At 40.4% G+C, this 15,579-nt stretch overlaps 1 protein-coding gene across 1 annotated transcript in view; it reads left to right on the top strand.

The window, feature by feature from the left end:
* Window positions 1-152: 152 nt before the first annotated feature.
* The window catches only part of lars1b (leucyl-tRNA synthetase 1b), a 42,535-nt gene continuing 27,108 nt past the window's right edge, over window positions 153-15,579 (top strand). The window contains exons 1-11 of the mRNA XM_080780095.1: window positions 153-287; window positions 2,201-2,322; window positions 2,469-2,556; window positions 3,192-3,272; window positions 4,343-4,480; window positions 7,460-7,621; window positions 8,494-8,606; window positions 8,762-8,825; window positions 9,056-9,144; window positions 14,010-14,235; window positions 14,813-14,900. Of these exons, the coding sequence (XP_080636221.1) occupies window positions 282-287; window positions 2,201-2,322; window positions 2,469-2,556; window positions 3,192-3,272; window positions 4,343-4,480; window positions 7,460-7,621; window positions 8,494-8,606; window positions 8,762-8,825; window positions 9,056-9,144; window positions 14,010-14,235; window positions 14,813-14,900 (1,177 nt within the window). The 5' untranslated portion in view covers window positions 153-281. The remainder of the gene's footprint in view (window positions 288-2,200; window positions 2,323-2,468; window positions 2,557-3,191; window positions 3,273-4,342; window positions 4,481-7,459; window positions 7,622-8,493; window positions 8,607-8,761; window positions 8,826-9,055; window positions 9,145-14,009; window positions 14,236-14,812; window positions 14,901-15,579) is intronic.

The following is a 15,579-nucleotide window of genomic DNA, read 5'->3' as shown; positions in this document are numbered from 1 at the left end:
GTTGGTTAAATTATATAACGGGGAGTAGAGAGGGAGTCGAGGGAGGGCGTAAAGTAATAAAAGTATACATATACTGACTGCATACACTACATTTCCCAGAAGTCAATGCGCGTGGGCTTTGCCCCGTGCGTAGCCGACTAGCCGGCGTATGTCATCAGCCGAGTACCGGTGCCACTGCCTGCTGCCATCGCGTGGGTTTGTCACTACAACTGTTACAACTTCTTGTGTGTTTGTATGAGAATTAAAACGACAGCAAAGCAACTCAACGTTTCAGGATCAAAATGACGGTAGGTTATAGCCGGCAGATGTCATGTCATCAGTGTCACTTGCTGCCACTCCAAACGTGTTAGGTTGACGTAGCCATGCTGTTAAGATAACATAACATTGCATGCTAACTTAGCTAGCTAATGCTGCAGCAGCAGCTGGACAGACTCAAAGCATGTGTGTATATACTATAGTATGAGCTGTTAACTATACTCTCTCTAGGATTTTAAACTTTATCATGACACGATTGAATTATTGATTGCATACTTTATTAACAGTTTGCAAAAAAGCACAGAAGTACAGTTCCATACAAAAGGATGCTAAAAGCATTAAACCCACATTTCCATTTGGGTCCTTTGTATGCATGGACCCCAACTGGACTTGACTCATTATGCTTGATAAATGTTCTCACGAAGAACATAGTGGTGGTGAAACTGATTTGAATAGCCTACAGCTAGTTTACACAAGAATGGATATATAGTTCAATTCAACAACTACTAATTTATTTTGCATGGGGACCTCAAGGATCCATGGGGCCCCCTAGCTGCAAGCAACTTTAAGTTTAGACGCTATCGGCTATTAGACTGCAAAGTAGAAAGCTACCCAAATATTTGCCCTGAAACATGAGTGTCATGATAGTACGAGCGTCATGTGAACCATGGCTAACCAAATATAAAACAAACATGGGAAAAGTCTCATTCTACTCCTCAGCTACCAAAATGTGGCATGCCCTGACACCATCCATTAAAAGAAGGTAAATCACTGCATTCTTTCAAAACTAGCCTATACAACTAGCCATGGATCAAGACTATCTTATTGAGTCTGAGTTTAACTTTCACATGTAAGAAATAAGAATCAATAAAATACATCTATGATAGTCTTCATCCAAGGCATCTGAAAAAATGTATTGACCACAAGAGGAGGTGAATGCAATTTCCCATAGAAAGGATCAGGTGGAGGTGCACTGCTGACGTTTTCCGTTTTTCTCCTTTGTAGTTTGTACATATGTTTTGTATTTTGAATAACATTATTGTTTAATTTTTGAGTGGTGCTTACCACTCCAACTTGTGGCTTTTTGTGTGCCCCCCTATGGACAATGGCAAAATCATTTTCTATGATGTCATGTATGTAGTTGATAGTGGGCGCAGCAGATCAGCTCACCAAAGGCACAGCTCACTTCACACAAGTGTGATTTTTTTCCCAATGCCTGGCGTTACATTATTTGTCATGTGGCCAATATTTTTAATCCTGTGACTGATTTTGTTTTATACAATAACACACTGCATTCATGTCTCGTAACATGTGGGCGCCCCTCACGTCACACGAGTGTGATTTATTTTATGCTATGTTGATAGGAACTGGAAACATAGTGGAAACAAGTCCCAGGGACCTTTTTATGTCATCCTGTTGGCCTTAATGTCTGACTGCACCTCGTGCTGTTTATATTTCTGACTAATAAAGTATTCAATCAATCAATCAATCAATCAATGTTCCATTGACAGCCCATTCATGAAACGGAAAAGTCATCTGATTTTATTAAATGGCATTAAACTCACCAATATTACACCTGGGTTATCCTCTTTGTCTCATAAATAAATAAATAAATCTGTTATGTTATGAGCAACTTTCTGGCTATAAAGTCCATAGAGCCATGATTTTTAGATGGCGATAGTATCTAGAGGTCCTGCCCAGACCAAACTATGACAACCATTTGAGTTTGATGATTACTTGTTTTTAGCTTTAAAGCCATAGTTCTCAGTTATTCTACAATGGGAAATCATCATTTAATTCAACTCGGAGAGTGTACACATTTTACTGTGTATTCTATTATCCGAGCAGGCTTTTGACTTATAAAGTATCTTGAGAATTTGGATTTCTGGTGGCGACGACTGACGACCATGCTGATTCCAATTCCACCCTCCCCTCTGCATGTTAGGAGCGGAAGGGTACAGCGAAGTTGGACTTTTTGAGGAAGATCGAGGTGGAGATCCAACAGAAATGGGAACAGGAGAAGACTTTTGAGTGTGATGCACCAACCACTATTGGAGAAAGCACAAAGTAATTATGATATTATTGATATATGTTTAGTTTTTAAATGGTAGCTATATTTCTTATGCTAAAACATGAGTGGTGTCTCATATTTCTAAAATTTTCTTTTTGTCTAACTGTTGCAATTTTTATTCACTTTTTTTTGTGTACCACAGCAAAAATAAGTACCTTGTCACCTTCCCCTACCCATACATGAATGGAAAACTGCATCTAGGCCACACATTCAGTATGTCCAAGTGTGAGGTAAGGTCACTTAGAATCGATTTACAATGATTCATAATCCCAGAGCTATCTGCTGTCTCCCTCCCCTGATGGAGAGAGGTAATTACAATGGTGTCTGAACGACAATAAAGATGGCAGTATATTTGTGTGTATGCTATCCCCTTTGACAAATGTGATTATTTTGTTATTGTAAAGTTATGTGAACCACACATGATCGTTTTCATTGGCTATGGCTATGCTGCACTTGCTTTGGGTAGCCTAATTTCATAATGTCAAGTACTACAGTATGTGCATAATGTCAAGTACTATGTGGAAATGTGTGATAATAACATATTTCTCCACGGCTTGCCAACTCCGACGACATTCACAGCCACACCTCACGAGCCTCAAAGCGATGTAAAGTGATATCACACAGATGTATATAGGCTATTATTTTTTTTTACTATTTTTACAAATCAAAGCCTCTACTGTACATATTCTTTCAAATAAGGTTGTAGCTTTTAGGCAGGCAACAAAAGACGCATTTTAATCCACAACTAGTCAGTATTTGCTTCCGATCATCTTTAACTAGTTAGAGATGGTGATGTAGATCTGCTACTGCTGACTCATGTGGATTCACTATATTCTAACGTGTATCTGCCCTCTATGCTCTACAGTTTGGTGTTGGATACCAGCGTATGAAAGGGAAGCAATGTCTCTTTCCATTTGGGCTGCATTGCACAGGGATGCCCATCAAAGTGAGTCTTGTTTGTCATTCCACTGCATAGTGCATAGTCACAATACTGCAGGTGTACTTAAACATAATACTAGATTAAAATTCCTTGGCTTTTATAATAGCTTCAAAATTCGATTCATTAATTGATAACCTTATCGATCGATAAACCGGTTATTTAATAAGCAGCGTTTTTTTTGTTTTTATTTTATCAGAGAATCTTAATTTCCCTCAATGTCTAACATGAAAATCTACATTTTGCTGATCTATACAGAAAGAATACAAAAGGCATATTATATTCCTTAATCAAATATACAGTATATTTGACCATTTGAGATACAGGGCCAGGCAATGGCATCCTTTATGAGGAATTAAATGAAAAGTGCACTGTCTTGTCTGTCACATCACTTGCACAAGCAGAGACGTTTCTGTGGCTACCAAAGGGAGTGGGGAGTGGGCACTGGGCAGACACCATTACATTAACAGAAAACCGCCCAATGATGGAACCACAGTATTTTCGATTTAATTGTTAAGATTAATTTAATAATTTCTTAACCATTGAACCATTGAACTATTAACATCCCTACTTCAAAGGAATAATACTCTAGTGGTATATTGACTTGTAGATAAAGTAATCATTTATTGAGGCAAAATTGTTCATGCCTTCAGGGACTGTCATCAGGATGCCATCGTTGTGGTCCAGTAGTTTGAATCAAGTTATTGCAAGATATCTTTATGAAATTGTGGTTTAGATGGTTAATAAATACTGAAGGCATGGCATGATTAGTCACAAAACATCAAAACAATTCATAACCTTTTTCTTAAAAGACAGTAAATATAATGTCTATATATTGTGATTGGTATTCCTAACTCACCAGCTTGGCTAGATGAGGTTTACATAAAAGAAAAAGCTTTCCAACAAGAAAATGAATCATTGATTTTCATTCATTCATTAACTCACTCACTCACTCACTAGAAATCGAAACGGTCCTCCAAACCTCTTCCCCTATGGCAGTACGGAGGCTATATACTTTAATGAATGGCCCTCTCCAATTCCCTAACAATACTAATGTCTCCATCTTCTTGTGTACCCAGGCCTGTGCAGACAAGCTGAAGAGAGAGATGGAGGTGTATGGAAACCCTCCACAGTTCCCAGAGGAGGAGGAAGAGGAGGAGGAGAAGCCCGAGATTGCTGATGAAATCATCATCAAGGACAAATTCAAGGGAAAGAAGGTGAGATTGAACACTAAGGCCCAATCCCAATTCGTTTTTTAACCCTACCCCTCAGCCCTTGCCCCTTCCCCTTGTCCCTACATAATGAGTGTCAAGGGGTAGGGAGATAAATCATCCCCCTAGGAATTGGAACGTCCCTAAATATTGAAGGTCCCTTCACTCCCTTGTAGATATTGATATACAACCTGTTATATAGCTGATCTGCAAGTTCACTACCAGTGGTCCCCAAACTTTGATGGCATTTCTGTCTCTAGGACCCCCAATTTATTTGTAATATCAATGTCAATTAACTCTGAGTGTACAAACTATCATTTAGCCCATAACCCACTTTGGAAACTGCTTTCCATTTGATTTAAGCTGTAGAGATGGAACGTAAATATAACATTGCTGAGGTTATGATGAAATAAATATATTGTAATTTTGTCTCATGTTGGTAGCCCACCATGCAGAATGTAATTCAGCTAGATATAGCTCATTCTGACACCTGCTCAACAGTTGTACCTGATTCATTGATTATTGTATTAACAGTTTGTATAGCATGGGTACAGATATAGGGTTAGAAAAAGGAAAAACTATTTACAGTATAGAAAGAAGGGGCTGTGGTCACTGGTCATTGTTTTTAATATCATTAAGAACAGAGTAACTTTCTATCAATGAAAATGCCATCGTGATTCATCTCCATCCAATGTACAGTCTGCACAGCAGCTTGCAATCTGTTTCCATAGCTGGTTTGCCTGGGGGAAAAAACAACAAGCATTGCTAATTAGTTATGTAAGTTTTGCAACTTGTGGGGATTAGCTTAACATTGGTCATGATAAAACCATAGCTATCACTGCAGCGAGTAGCCAACGTTATGCAGCGTCAGCGTTATGTAGGTACAGTAGGCTATTTCACGGCTTTTAAGAGCTCCAAATGTTAACATATCGTGGTCTGGGGGGTCGGACTGATGCCTGCTAATAAGCTAGCTTGCATCCGAGTTGTATCACCGGCGCACCGGCGGTGCCAAATGAATGGGTAACGTTGTATGAATGCAACGCCGTATCATATCGTTAGTTCACGTGAGGTAACGTTAACCTTTGCTAGAGATTGCGATATTTTTGGCGATGCAGATTGTTAATACATTCAAATAATATTGGTTATTATAATATTTTTCCATAATAAAGGACATAAAAGGCTTCTTACCTCGTCCGCCTTTCAGCCCTCAGTGATGTTGCTCCGTTTTAAGTCCCGTCGAGACATCCCTTCAAACGAAGGGGATTCTACCCCTCGCCCTTGGCCCTACCCCTCCATCCAAAGACAATTGAGATAACACTTCCCCCTCACGTGAACGCGCATAAGCAAGGGCAAGGGCTAAGGGCCAGGACGAAGGGAGGAATTGGGATTGGGCCTAAGATAATCATCAGCAGTTAGAACAGTTAGCCATTCGCTAAACCCCACCCCAAAAAGCGATTCTCCAATGCCAATCCATATAGTTTAGCAACCGTTGCTATGCTGGGCAAACTTTCGTGTCGGGGATGTTACACGACTCAGCCACCCAGGTGATGGCAATAATACTAATCACCGTAGTCTGACCATGCATTGCATGAAAACTCCTATCGGACGGTCGTTAAAGTGGATTGTTGCATACTGTTTCTCCCTCTGTCATTTCTTCGTATTTCTAGTTTATTGAAATAATATCATGCACATTTATCCAGTGCAAAGCATACTGCAGGCCTGGTTGACTAGATTTAGATTACATTTTGAAGGTCTTTCGACTAAAATTATCGATTTTCTTATATGGGGAAATCCCTGTAATTTAACATGCATCTCAATGGGGGAGAAGGACAGCTTGCCATGTCTCCTCGCTGCTAACGTGCCTATTGGACAAGGACGGGTTTGGAAGGGACTTAGCGAAGGGCTAATTACGCTTCTGTTAACCACGTTCAACCTAGCGTTCCTATGGTGTCATTCACTATAGGTGATAAACATGAAAATGAGAGAAAATAGCAGATCTACATATTTTCACTATTTCCCCCCCTTTTCACTATAGTGACCCTGTATGATGATGAAGAAAAACTTTATAACTTTATTACTAATGATTGGTCATTCGTAATACAGTTTCTCTGCTGTACATAGATCAATGTTGGGCCACTTTGTATGCCCGCATACATGCACGTTCATCTTTTCTCACTTTCACTGGTTTCTTGCCTTTACTGTAACATATTTGGAGATAACATGATACCGTCAGTTTCAGTGATGTATTACTGCTGTAACTAAACCATACCACCATACTATACCACCCCAGCCCTAAAAATTAAAGTATCTAATAAATCTGGGGTAATGAAAATAGCAGAACTAAAAGCCCACAACGTGGTGTGAAGTGATACATTGTGAGCTTGCAGATTTGCTATTTTCTGTAATTTCAGTTGGGTTCTAATTTCGTCTTTTATTACACTTCTGAAAACCTCATGTAAACAATTTTTTTTGTTCTGGATAGGGTGTCTCCTATCGGGTGATGAATGCATGTATGTGGTCATAAAAAAGACAACGTTTTTTTTCTACACGATTGAGTCAAAAGTTAGCTGTTAATTGGCTTACATTATTAAGATGATCAGGGAATGGTGACCTTACATGTGTTTTATGCATGAACACTTTTACATACAAAGACTCTTGTTCTTGGGCTCGTAGGGTGGCTTCTGCCAAATACGTCAAAATCAATCACAGTTTATATTTGCAGAGACATCTGTGAAAGTCAGTTTAATACAGAATATTTAGTGTGATCAACAACGCACCTGACACTTTGAATTAATCTGGTGTGGAAAACCAATCTCGTAATCCTTAGGCTTTAATAAGCATTGACGGCTATTTTAACACAGCATTTTGTGCATTCATCCGCGTGGTCCCCTTTCTGTCTCTGAGGCAGCATGCCAGGCATGCCAAGTATATCCAATTTGCATTGTTCTGAAGACCCATCTCTTGTGTTCTCTCTGGTTCTGTCAGAGTAAAGCAACAGCCAAGGCTGGCGGCGCCAAGTTCCAGTGGGACATCATGAAATCCCTGGGGCTGACGGACAAAGACATTGTCAAGTTTGCCAACGCTGAACACTGGCTGGACTACTTTCCTCCTCTGGCCATCAAAGACCTCAAAGACATGGGGGTCAAGGTAAAGTGACTGCTGGAGTCTAACAAACCTTCAGAAAACCTTAACATTTCAAATGAATGCGTTTCTTGAAAAAGAACGCTTCCAGCTATTATAGTGAGGTCTATTATAGTGAGGTCAATTATTTTGATGGAAGTGCTGAATGTGCTGCACATTACGGAATCAGTCGATTCTGCAGAATGTTAGTGTTTGTGTTCCCTACCAAAATAATTTCCGAGCTTCCTATACCTGTTACACAATCATTTTGATCTGCGGGTCTGTAGATGGCACCAATTATCAGAGGTTTAGCTTTAGGACAGCCTTCTTAGCTTGCCTTGTGTTTGACTTTTATTATACAAATTATTAATTTCTTTCTCTTGATTGACTAATTAACTTGATTTTGTTCAAATTGAAATTTGATCAATTTAGTCTTCAATCAATTTATGATTTCATCCCTATATCTATTATGTAATTTGAAGCATAATGTGTAGTACAGTATGTGCTTCCTTTCATTTCAATATTTCTTTCCACTGAGTTTTATCATCATTTCTTTGCAATACATTTCCACTTTCTAATTGGTAATATTAATGACCAATTACATTCAGTTCTTTGCTGAAAGAAGTGTTTCGTTTCAGTTAGAGCTCTAATCCAGGACTTCTTTTAATGAATAAAATCTAAGTCTGTATGGTAGATTATGCTAATACAGTATAACCCCTACCTACTCTTAAATTGAGAAATGTAGACCCGGTGTAGGGTAGGGCACATACTAGTTGAAATGGTGTAAGAGGTGTCCTTTGGGAAACCGGGCCAAAAACGAACCATTGCTATAATTAGTATAATAAGTTGATAACGGGTTGCTCGTCCTCAGCTGAATCACATCATGTTTCTTCTCTCAGGTGGATTGGAGGCGTTCGTTCATCACCACAGATGTCAACCCCTTCTATGATTCCTTCGTCAGATGGCAGTTCATGACTCTAAAGGAGAGGGGGAAGATCAAGTTTGGCAAAAGGTCAGATAAGACATTTTCTTATTACCTTTCTACCTGTACACCATTGTCAATTGTACCCTGTACATTCCTTTGCTTATAACACGTCGCGACACATTGTGCTAAATGTGGCATATGTTGCATTTCTGAAGGCTTTGACATTCACTGACCCTTTGCAGGTACACCATCTACTCGCCCAAGGATGGACAGCCGTGCATGGACCATGACAGGCAGACTGGAGAGGTATTGTATCTTTGGCTACTGAAACCCTGGATTCTAGTTTGTGGGTGGCAACAACAGCAATGTATGTCTGTATATGCCAATTTCCACTAAGCACTTTTACAATATTCACAAAGGCTAGCCATTGCCAAATGTATTATTTTTGTTAAAATGCAGAAAAGGGAACTAAGCTGGGCAAAGATTTGTGCTCTATCTATGATGGTAACACCGCCTCCCCCACCCTCCATTTCTAGGGAGTTGGACCACAAGAGTACACTCTCATCAAGATGAAGATTGTTGAGCCCTACCCAGCTAAATTCAAGACCAAAGTATTCTATAGCAGGTAACAAACTGTTTGCCTTCTCATTTAATTGGCTTCTAAAGCTATTATATCTTATTCCACCTGCGACTGTGCAGTTAAAAGGTAATGCTGTGTGAAAATGCTGTCAGGGATCCACAGTATGTAAGGGATAATGAACAGTGAGCCATTCATTATTGAGAAATGAACCCTGACAGGGTCTGATCCCCCTGAAGGGGTCACTGGGTCACTGCTCAATTATACTACTTATTTCACAGCTTCTTGAAGGAGCACTTTACCCATTTTCAACCATATCTTCATAATTATTGGTCCTTACCAGTGCACAATTTCTCTGTACTCACTCTGCGTCTCTCATTGGTGGACTGTGGACAGTTCTTAATCCTGCCTACCATTGACATCATCGGTGGGGATTCCAAGCGAATAGAAACTCATACTGACATTAATTAAGAATAAATATAAAATCACATCCGTGTGAAGTGAGCGGTGTACATTTTCCCTTCATTGTCAATGGCATGTAATGTTTGTGTTGCCACAAATGTATGTCATATTTGAGGGACTTATGACCTAATGTCTCCTTTCATTGTCAATGGCAAATATGAGATGTGTGGGGAGAAAAGCTGTATATAGAAGGGGCTAGCGCCCCTCAAAAATAAATAAATTACCAAACTCTGCCTACTGATGATGTAACTGGTAGACACAAAGCGAGTAGACAGAATTGGTGCCATCTTATATGTATAATATAGATTGAACTGAGGTTGAGCGTAGTGAGTACCACTTATATGCAGATAGGTTGAAAATGGGTTTGGACGATCGAATGAATACTTTATTAGACAGATGTTAACAGCATTTGGTACAGTCAGGCATTTGGGCTAAAAAGATAACACAAAAAAGTCCTGGGGACTTGTTTCCGTTGTGGTCCTATAACTGTAAAGTGAAGAAATGGCTATCAAGAAATAACAGATCGCTGAACGCCGTGATTGCCCAATCAGAATCAAGCATTCAACCTAGCTGCGTAATAACTATAACATGTTTACAGCACAGGAAAGAAATTTGATTCTGATTGCAGAATTTGCTGGAGGTGCAGACTGAGCCCTGTTCTGTAATGCATTTCTCAGGAGGAATGGCATTTATTGGATGGAGGCGGGAGATCATTCAGAGAGATTCTTGCTCCTTTCTCAGTGTTCTTGGTCATATGGATTTATTTTGAGGATATGCTCTGACAGTAGTAGCATGGGTTTATTTTGAGGATATGCTCTGACAGTAGTTGCATAGATTTAATTTCAGGATGCTCCGATAGGGGTTTGCATTGATTTAGTTTCAGGATTGCTCTGATAGTAGTAGCATTGATTTATTTTCAGGATATGCTCTGACAATACTAGCTTTTCCTCTAGCTTTCTGTTTTCTTGTTTTAGTACAAACCACATATCAAGACCAACAGTGAACAGTGCAGTTCTGCTGATGCACTATGGCCTCTCTATTCTGTATTTAAGTCCGATTTAAGTCATTTTGTAGTGCTACGTTACATCCGGGTCCAAGTGGCACCAGCTCCCGTCCGCATCTCATTGTAAATTGAATATCTAAACGCGTGAATCTTTTTACAATGACCTTCTTTTTCAGAAAGGAAGCCATTGAGGGTTAAATGGGTCTTAATGCTTCCAACTCGAGTACAATTATTAATGTTTTGTACTAGTGTCCATGACAAAGAAAATATATGATGTGGAGACAATAAAGACTATTTATTGAAGTAACAGTCCATTTGCTCAGTACAATATTTCTGGGGCATATTCAGAATGTGTGCCGGTTTGAGTATGTTGAATCTAGTTTGCAATTAATGAGGATTTAGTTGACACAATGAAATAAAATGGCGATAGTATCCAGTGTGGGGCAGACGGCCTGTCACAGCCAGATTTGGGAGAGCAGCAGCTTTTTTGTTGCGAGGAAAGCGGTAAAATGAGACTTTCGTGGTTGTTTTCGTCTCAGATTTAGTCCGACGGAGCGTCACAGTATAACTCTATGGGGACACAAAAGCGATTGATTGATTGATTGAAATCTTTATTAACAGTTTGCAGAATTACAGTACATTTCAAGCACAAACTCAATACAAAGACTGTTAACTGTGAGTGGACGACCCAATTAAGCCTTACACTTGTTTACAACAGGGTCCACATTGTTCAATTCATCAAAACATTTAGAGACAAACAAATAGACACTTCTATGTAGTTAAAGAACAGAACAGGAATTCATCATATAGGAAGCGAAAAGGGAAAAAAAGTATATATACAGTGAGGGGAACAGGGGGATAAAATAAAATAAAACGAAAGACAGAGTGTAGGGCGCCTGCACACAACACCATGCGTTGATGCCATGTGTGCATATGTGCAGGCACCCAACACCACGTCCATACAAAGACATAGTACAATCCATAGTACAAAGACAGAGTGTAGGGCGCCTGCACACAACACCATGCGTTGATGCCATGTGTGCATATGTGCAGGCACCCAACACCACGTCCATACAAAAACATAGTACAATCCAGATACAAATTCAGCTTTTACAGAGGCCAGTTTCGAATTGCAGCCATCCGTAGGTGCCCTTTGAGAGCAGTTTTGAAGGAGCCAAGGGATTCACATGTCTTAATGACTGTTGGTAGGGCGTTCCACATTTTGGTCGCATAGGAGCGAAAAGAATTTAGTCCCTTGTTTGTGCCGAATCTGGGTTGTACATGGTTTGTTGCACTCCCTCTGGTGTTGTGGGTGTGGACTTCGTTTACATTAAGGAAGTATTTAGACAGGTACATGGGTATCTTGTTGGTGTATCTAATCTTGTGGACCAGACCCATTGCAAGATGCTGTACTCTGTCGTCGACCCTAAGCCATCCCAGCCTGTCAAAGTGGGCAGGGGTGAGGTGGGTTCGGGGGGTGAGGCCAAGTAGGAGCCTGACCAGTTTGTTTTGGGAGGTCTGGAGCCTTGTTTTAAGGGCCTTTGAGGTGCTGTGGTACCAGGAGGTGGATGCATAGTCAAAGAAACCTTGTACAAGGGCTCCTGTTAAGGTCTTCAAGGTGTTTTTGTCGACCAGTGAGGAGATCCTGTAGAGGAATCTTGTTCTTTGATTGACTTTTTTGATTACGTTGGTGGCCATCTTATCACCGGAAAGATTGGCCTCCAGGATGGAACCTAGGTAGGTAATTTGATCCTTCCGTGTGATAATATCATCACCAACTCTAACCAAGAAGCCATCTGCCTTTTTGAGATTACTATTTGATCCGAAGAGAATGGATTCAGTTTTTCCCAGGTGTAAGGATAGTTTGTTATCAGCGAGCCAGGTGCAGATTCTACCGAGTTCAGAGCTGAGGGTCTTTTCAACCTGCAGTTTGTTCCTGTCCGAGACCAGCAGTGCTGAGTCGTCTGCGAACAGGAACAAGTTGCAGTCACAAGCTGAAGTCATGTCGTTTACATATATTAGGAACAGTAAAGGCCCTAGTATGCTTCCTTGTGGGACGCCACAGCTCACTGGGAGGGGGGGGGACAGTGTTCCGTTCACTTCCACCATCTGTTCTCTCCCCTCCAGGTAGGATTGCATCCAGCTCACTGATGTGCTATCAAAACCAATAGCTTTAAGCTTGTTAACCAGTATGGAGTGGTTCACGGTGTCAAAAGCCTTTTGGAGGTCCAGCATGACCATGCCGCAGTATTTTCCAGCATCCACCTCGTGTTTGATGTGGTCGCTCAAATAGAGAAGGCATGTGTCAGTGGAGTGGGATGTTCTGAAACCAGATTGGAACTCGTACAACAATTTATTAGTGGCAAGATACTTTTCAACCTGTTCATAGACTATTTTTTCCATCACTTTCGAGATGGAGCGACACAAAAGTAGGACCCGGAAGTATCTCTGGAGGGAACGCTCACGTCACGGCTAAAATATTGAATGCTCTATAAGCCATGCTCTATACTGTACCTGCCATTTGGACAGGTATAAAAGCTCACTCTGGCATCATTGTGTGATTGTTATTGTGTGCTACTAGTATGGACTAGTCCCTTTAAACACCACAATGAAACACACCCACAATTACCTGCAGCTACGTTTACCCGTCAAAACGGTTGCTGTGTTTTTGTAAAAGCCGATTAGGAGCCAAAAGTTTAAAATAAATCTAGTATATGCCTGAATTTGAAAGTTTTAAGGCTTGTAAGATTTATTGCACATGATTGTACCATTTATACGTGTGCTGTCATATTCTAGAGAATAAAAGTAATACTTTGAAATACTTCCCTTTGAAATCAAATTGATATGTGAGGTGCCTGTACAACCTTTGCAGATACTTGAAATGTGCTTAAACGGGATAGTTGGAATAGATAGGTTAGAATGGACAGTTAGAATGCCCTTTAAAGGTGGAGTAAGTGATTTCACTCAAAAAACCTTAGGTTTCGTTTTTGGCTGTGGGACCTAAGCCTTCGTCCAATCAGGATAGAGAGTCAAAAACGAAACCTACGGTTTTTAGACCCCCAGGGGTTAACTGGGGACAGGGAGGAACTCCTTATATGGTCAGCACACTCTATAGTAGAGAGGATTATCACAACAAAACAAAAAAATAAGTGATATTTGAATTAAGTGAAATCACTTACTCTACCTTTAAAGTAATTCATCTCATTGAATTAACCACCTAAAACCACATATACTTTAACCAGGATCGGTAGTATTGGTCCCTAACCTTTTCCTTCCCCCTCTACGCTAAATCTCGTTGACGAAAATAGCCAATCTACAAACTCACAACACGAATGGTAACTTTTGCTGAATGTTCACCTATTGTGAACTGCCCAGAATAGGGACGCTACAGTTTGTGGTCAACAACACTTGCACCTTTGACACTATCACCATCATTGCTTCCGTTCAGCGCTCTGAAAGGAAAGAACATCTACCTGGTGGCAGCCACCATGAGGCCAGAGACCATGTTCGGCCAGACCAACTGCTGGGTGAGACCGGACATGAAGTACATCGCCTTTGAGACGGCCAAAGGAGACGTGTTCATCAGCACCATGAGGTCTGCCAGAAACATGTGCTACCAGGGCTTCACCAAGGAGGACGGGGTGGTTCCAGTGGTTCTGGAGATACTGGGACAGGTATCTGGCTTCAGTGGCTTGTTAACTCTGCACTTAATGCTCTCTCCTGCCGATTAGGCCTGATTAGGCACAATATGTTTGACCAAATACATCGATATCGATTTTGTGACGATATTGTGAGGATGCCTATGGGTTCTTTCTTTCACACACTACTTAGGTAATGAGATTTATTTATAAATTATCATCTGTAATGGCTATATAATAACTAAATGGGTAAAGTGAAATGATAGAACAACTAGAAACAGTCAGGGAAGTTTAGAAAATATAACAATACCACCTTACTGTAATGTAGCCTTAAAAACAGGAAAACATTTTCGCCATATCATAATATTACAATATGCAAAATCACACAGTATCTAATCTCATGTCACTATTGCCCAGCACTACTGCAGATGTTTTTTGTCTTTTTTTGTCTTTTTTTTTTATTTACTTTTGAAATCAGTATATCTAAATGGTAGCTCCCAGCTGCATGACATATTGCATATTAGGTTGTGCACGAGGCTCTGTCAGTGAAGATTTCATTCAGTAACGGATATGATTTGTACGAGTGGTTCTAAGCCTCTTTCTCTCTCACCAGGATATTTTGGGCTGTGCTCTGAGTGCCCCTCTTACCTCTTACAAGGTCATCTATGCTCTTCCCATGCTCACCATCAAGGAGGACAAAGGTATTGGTTTAAGTCATTTATTTCACAACACAATCCTAATGGTGTATTTCAAAAAATTGTGCATCATCACTGTGGAAGGAACTCTTATCGGCCACGGTTGAGGCATTGATATGTGATGAACATATTATCGGCCATGGGTGGGCATTCGTGAGTGCCCTATGTAACCAATGGCAAGTGCGAATGCCCTTGTGATCATCTGTATGTATCAACCTGCTAGAAATGCTTATGTGCTTATTACAGTAATACTATGTATTGTCATATGTTCAGCCCATTGTGCACTGGCACACGAATAGACACATACTGTACACAACTTCAAAATGTGCTCAAAACTGTATTTTCTTATTTGCCAGTACTATGATGGAATCATAATAGCCTTTTTGCTTTATGGATTTCATTGTTTGTGTATAGACCAGCAAGGGTCATCCAACCAGATACAATGAATGAGACGCGCACACACACTCCGCATAAATGTGTGCCCTATGCTGCGTTCACACGGGCAAAAGATACACAGATGCAAAGCTACACAGTGTCTTTGTAGCTTTTCCAGTAGCTACAAACATCAGATGCATCTTCATGTCGCTGGCTTCCATTTACAATGAATGGTAGACTGTAGCTTTGCATCTGTCCATGTGAGTGTGAACGGCAGCATTAACCAGGACCTATCCTGTGTGGTGTTGCG

This window comes from Protomyctophum bolini, assembly GCF_963924005.1.
Source record: "Protomyctophum bolini genome assembly, chromosome: 13".
Lineage (NCBI taxonomy): Eukaryota > Metazoa > Chordata > Actinopteri > Myctophiformes > Myctophidae > Protomyctophum > Protomyctophum bolini.
This window is presented reverse-complemented; position numbering and strand designations above follow the sequence as displayed.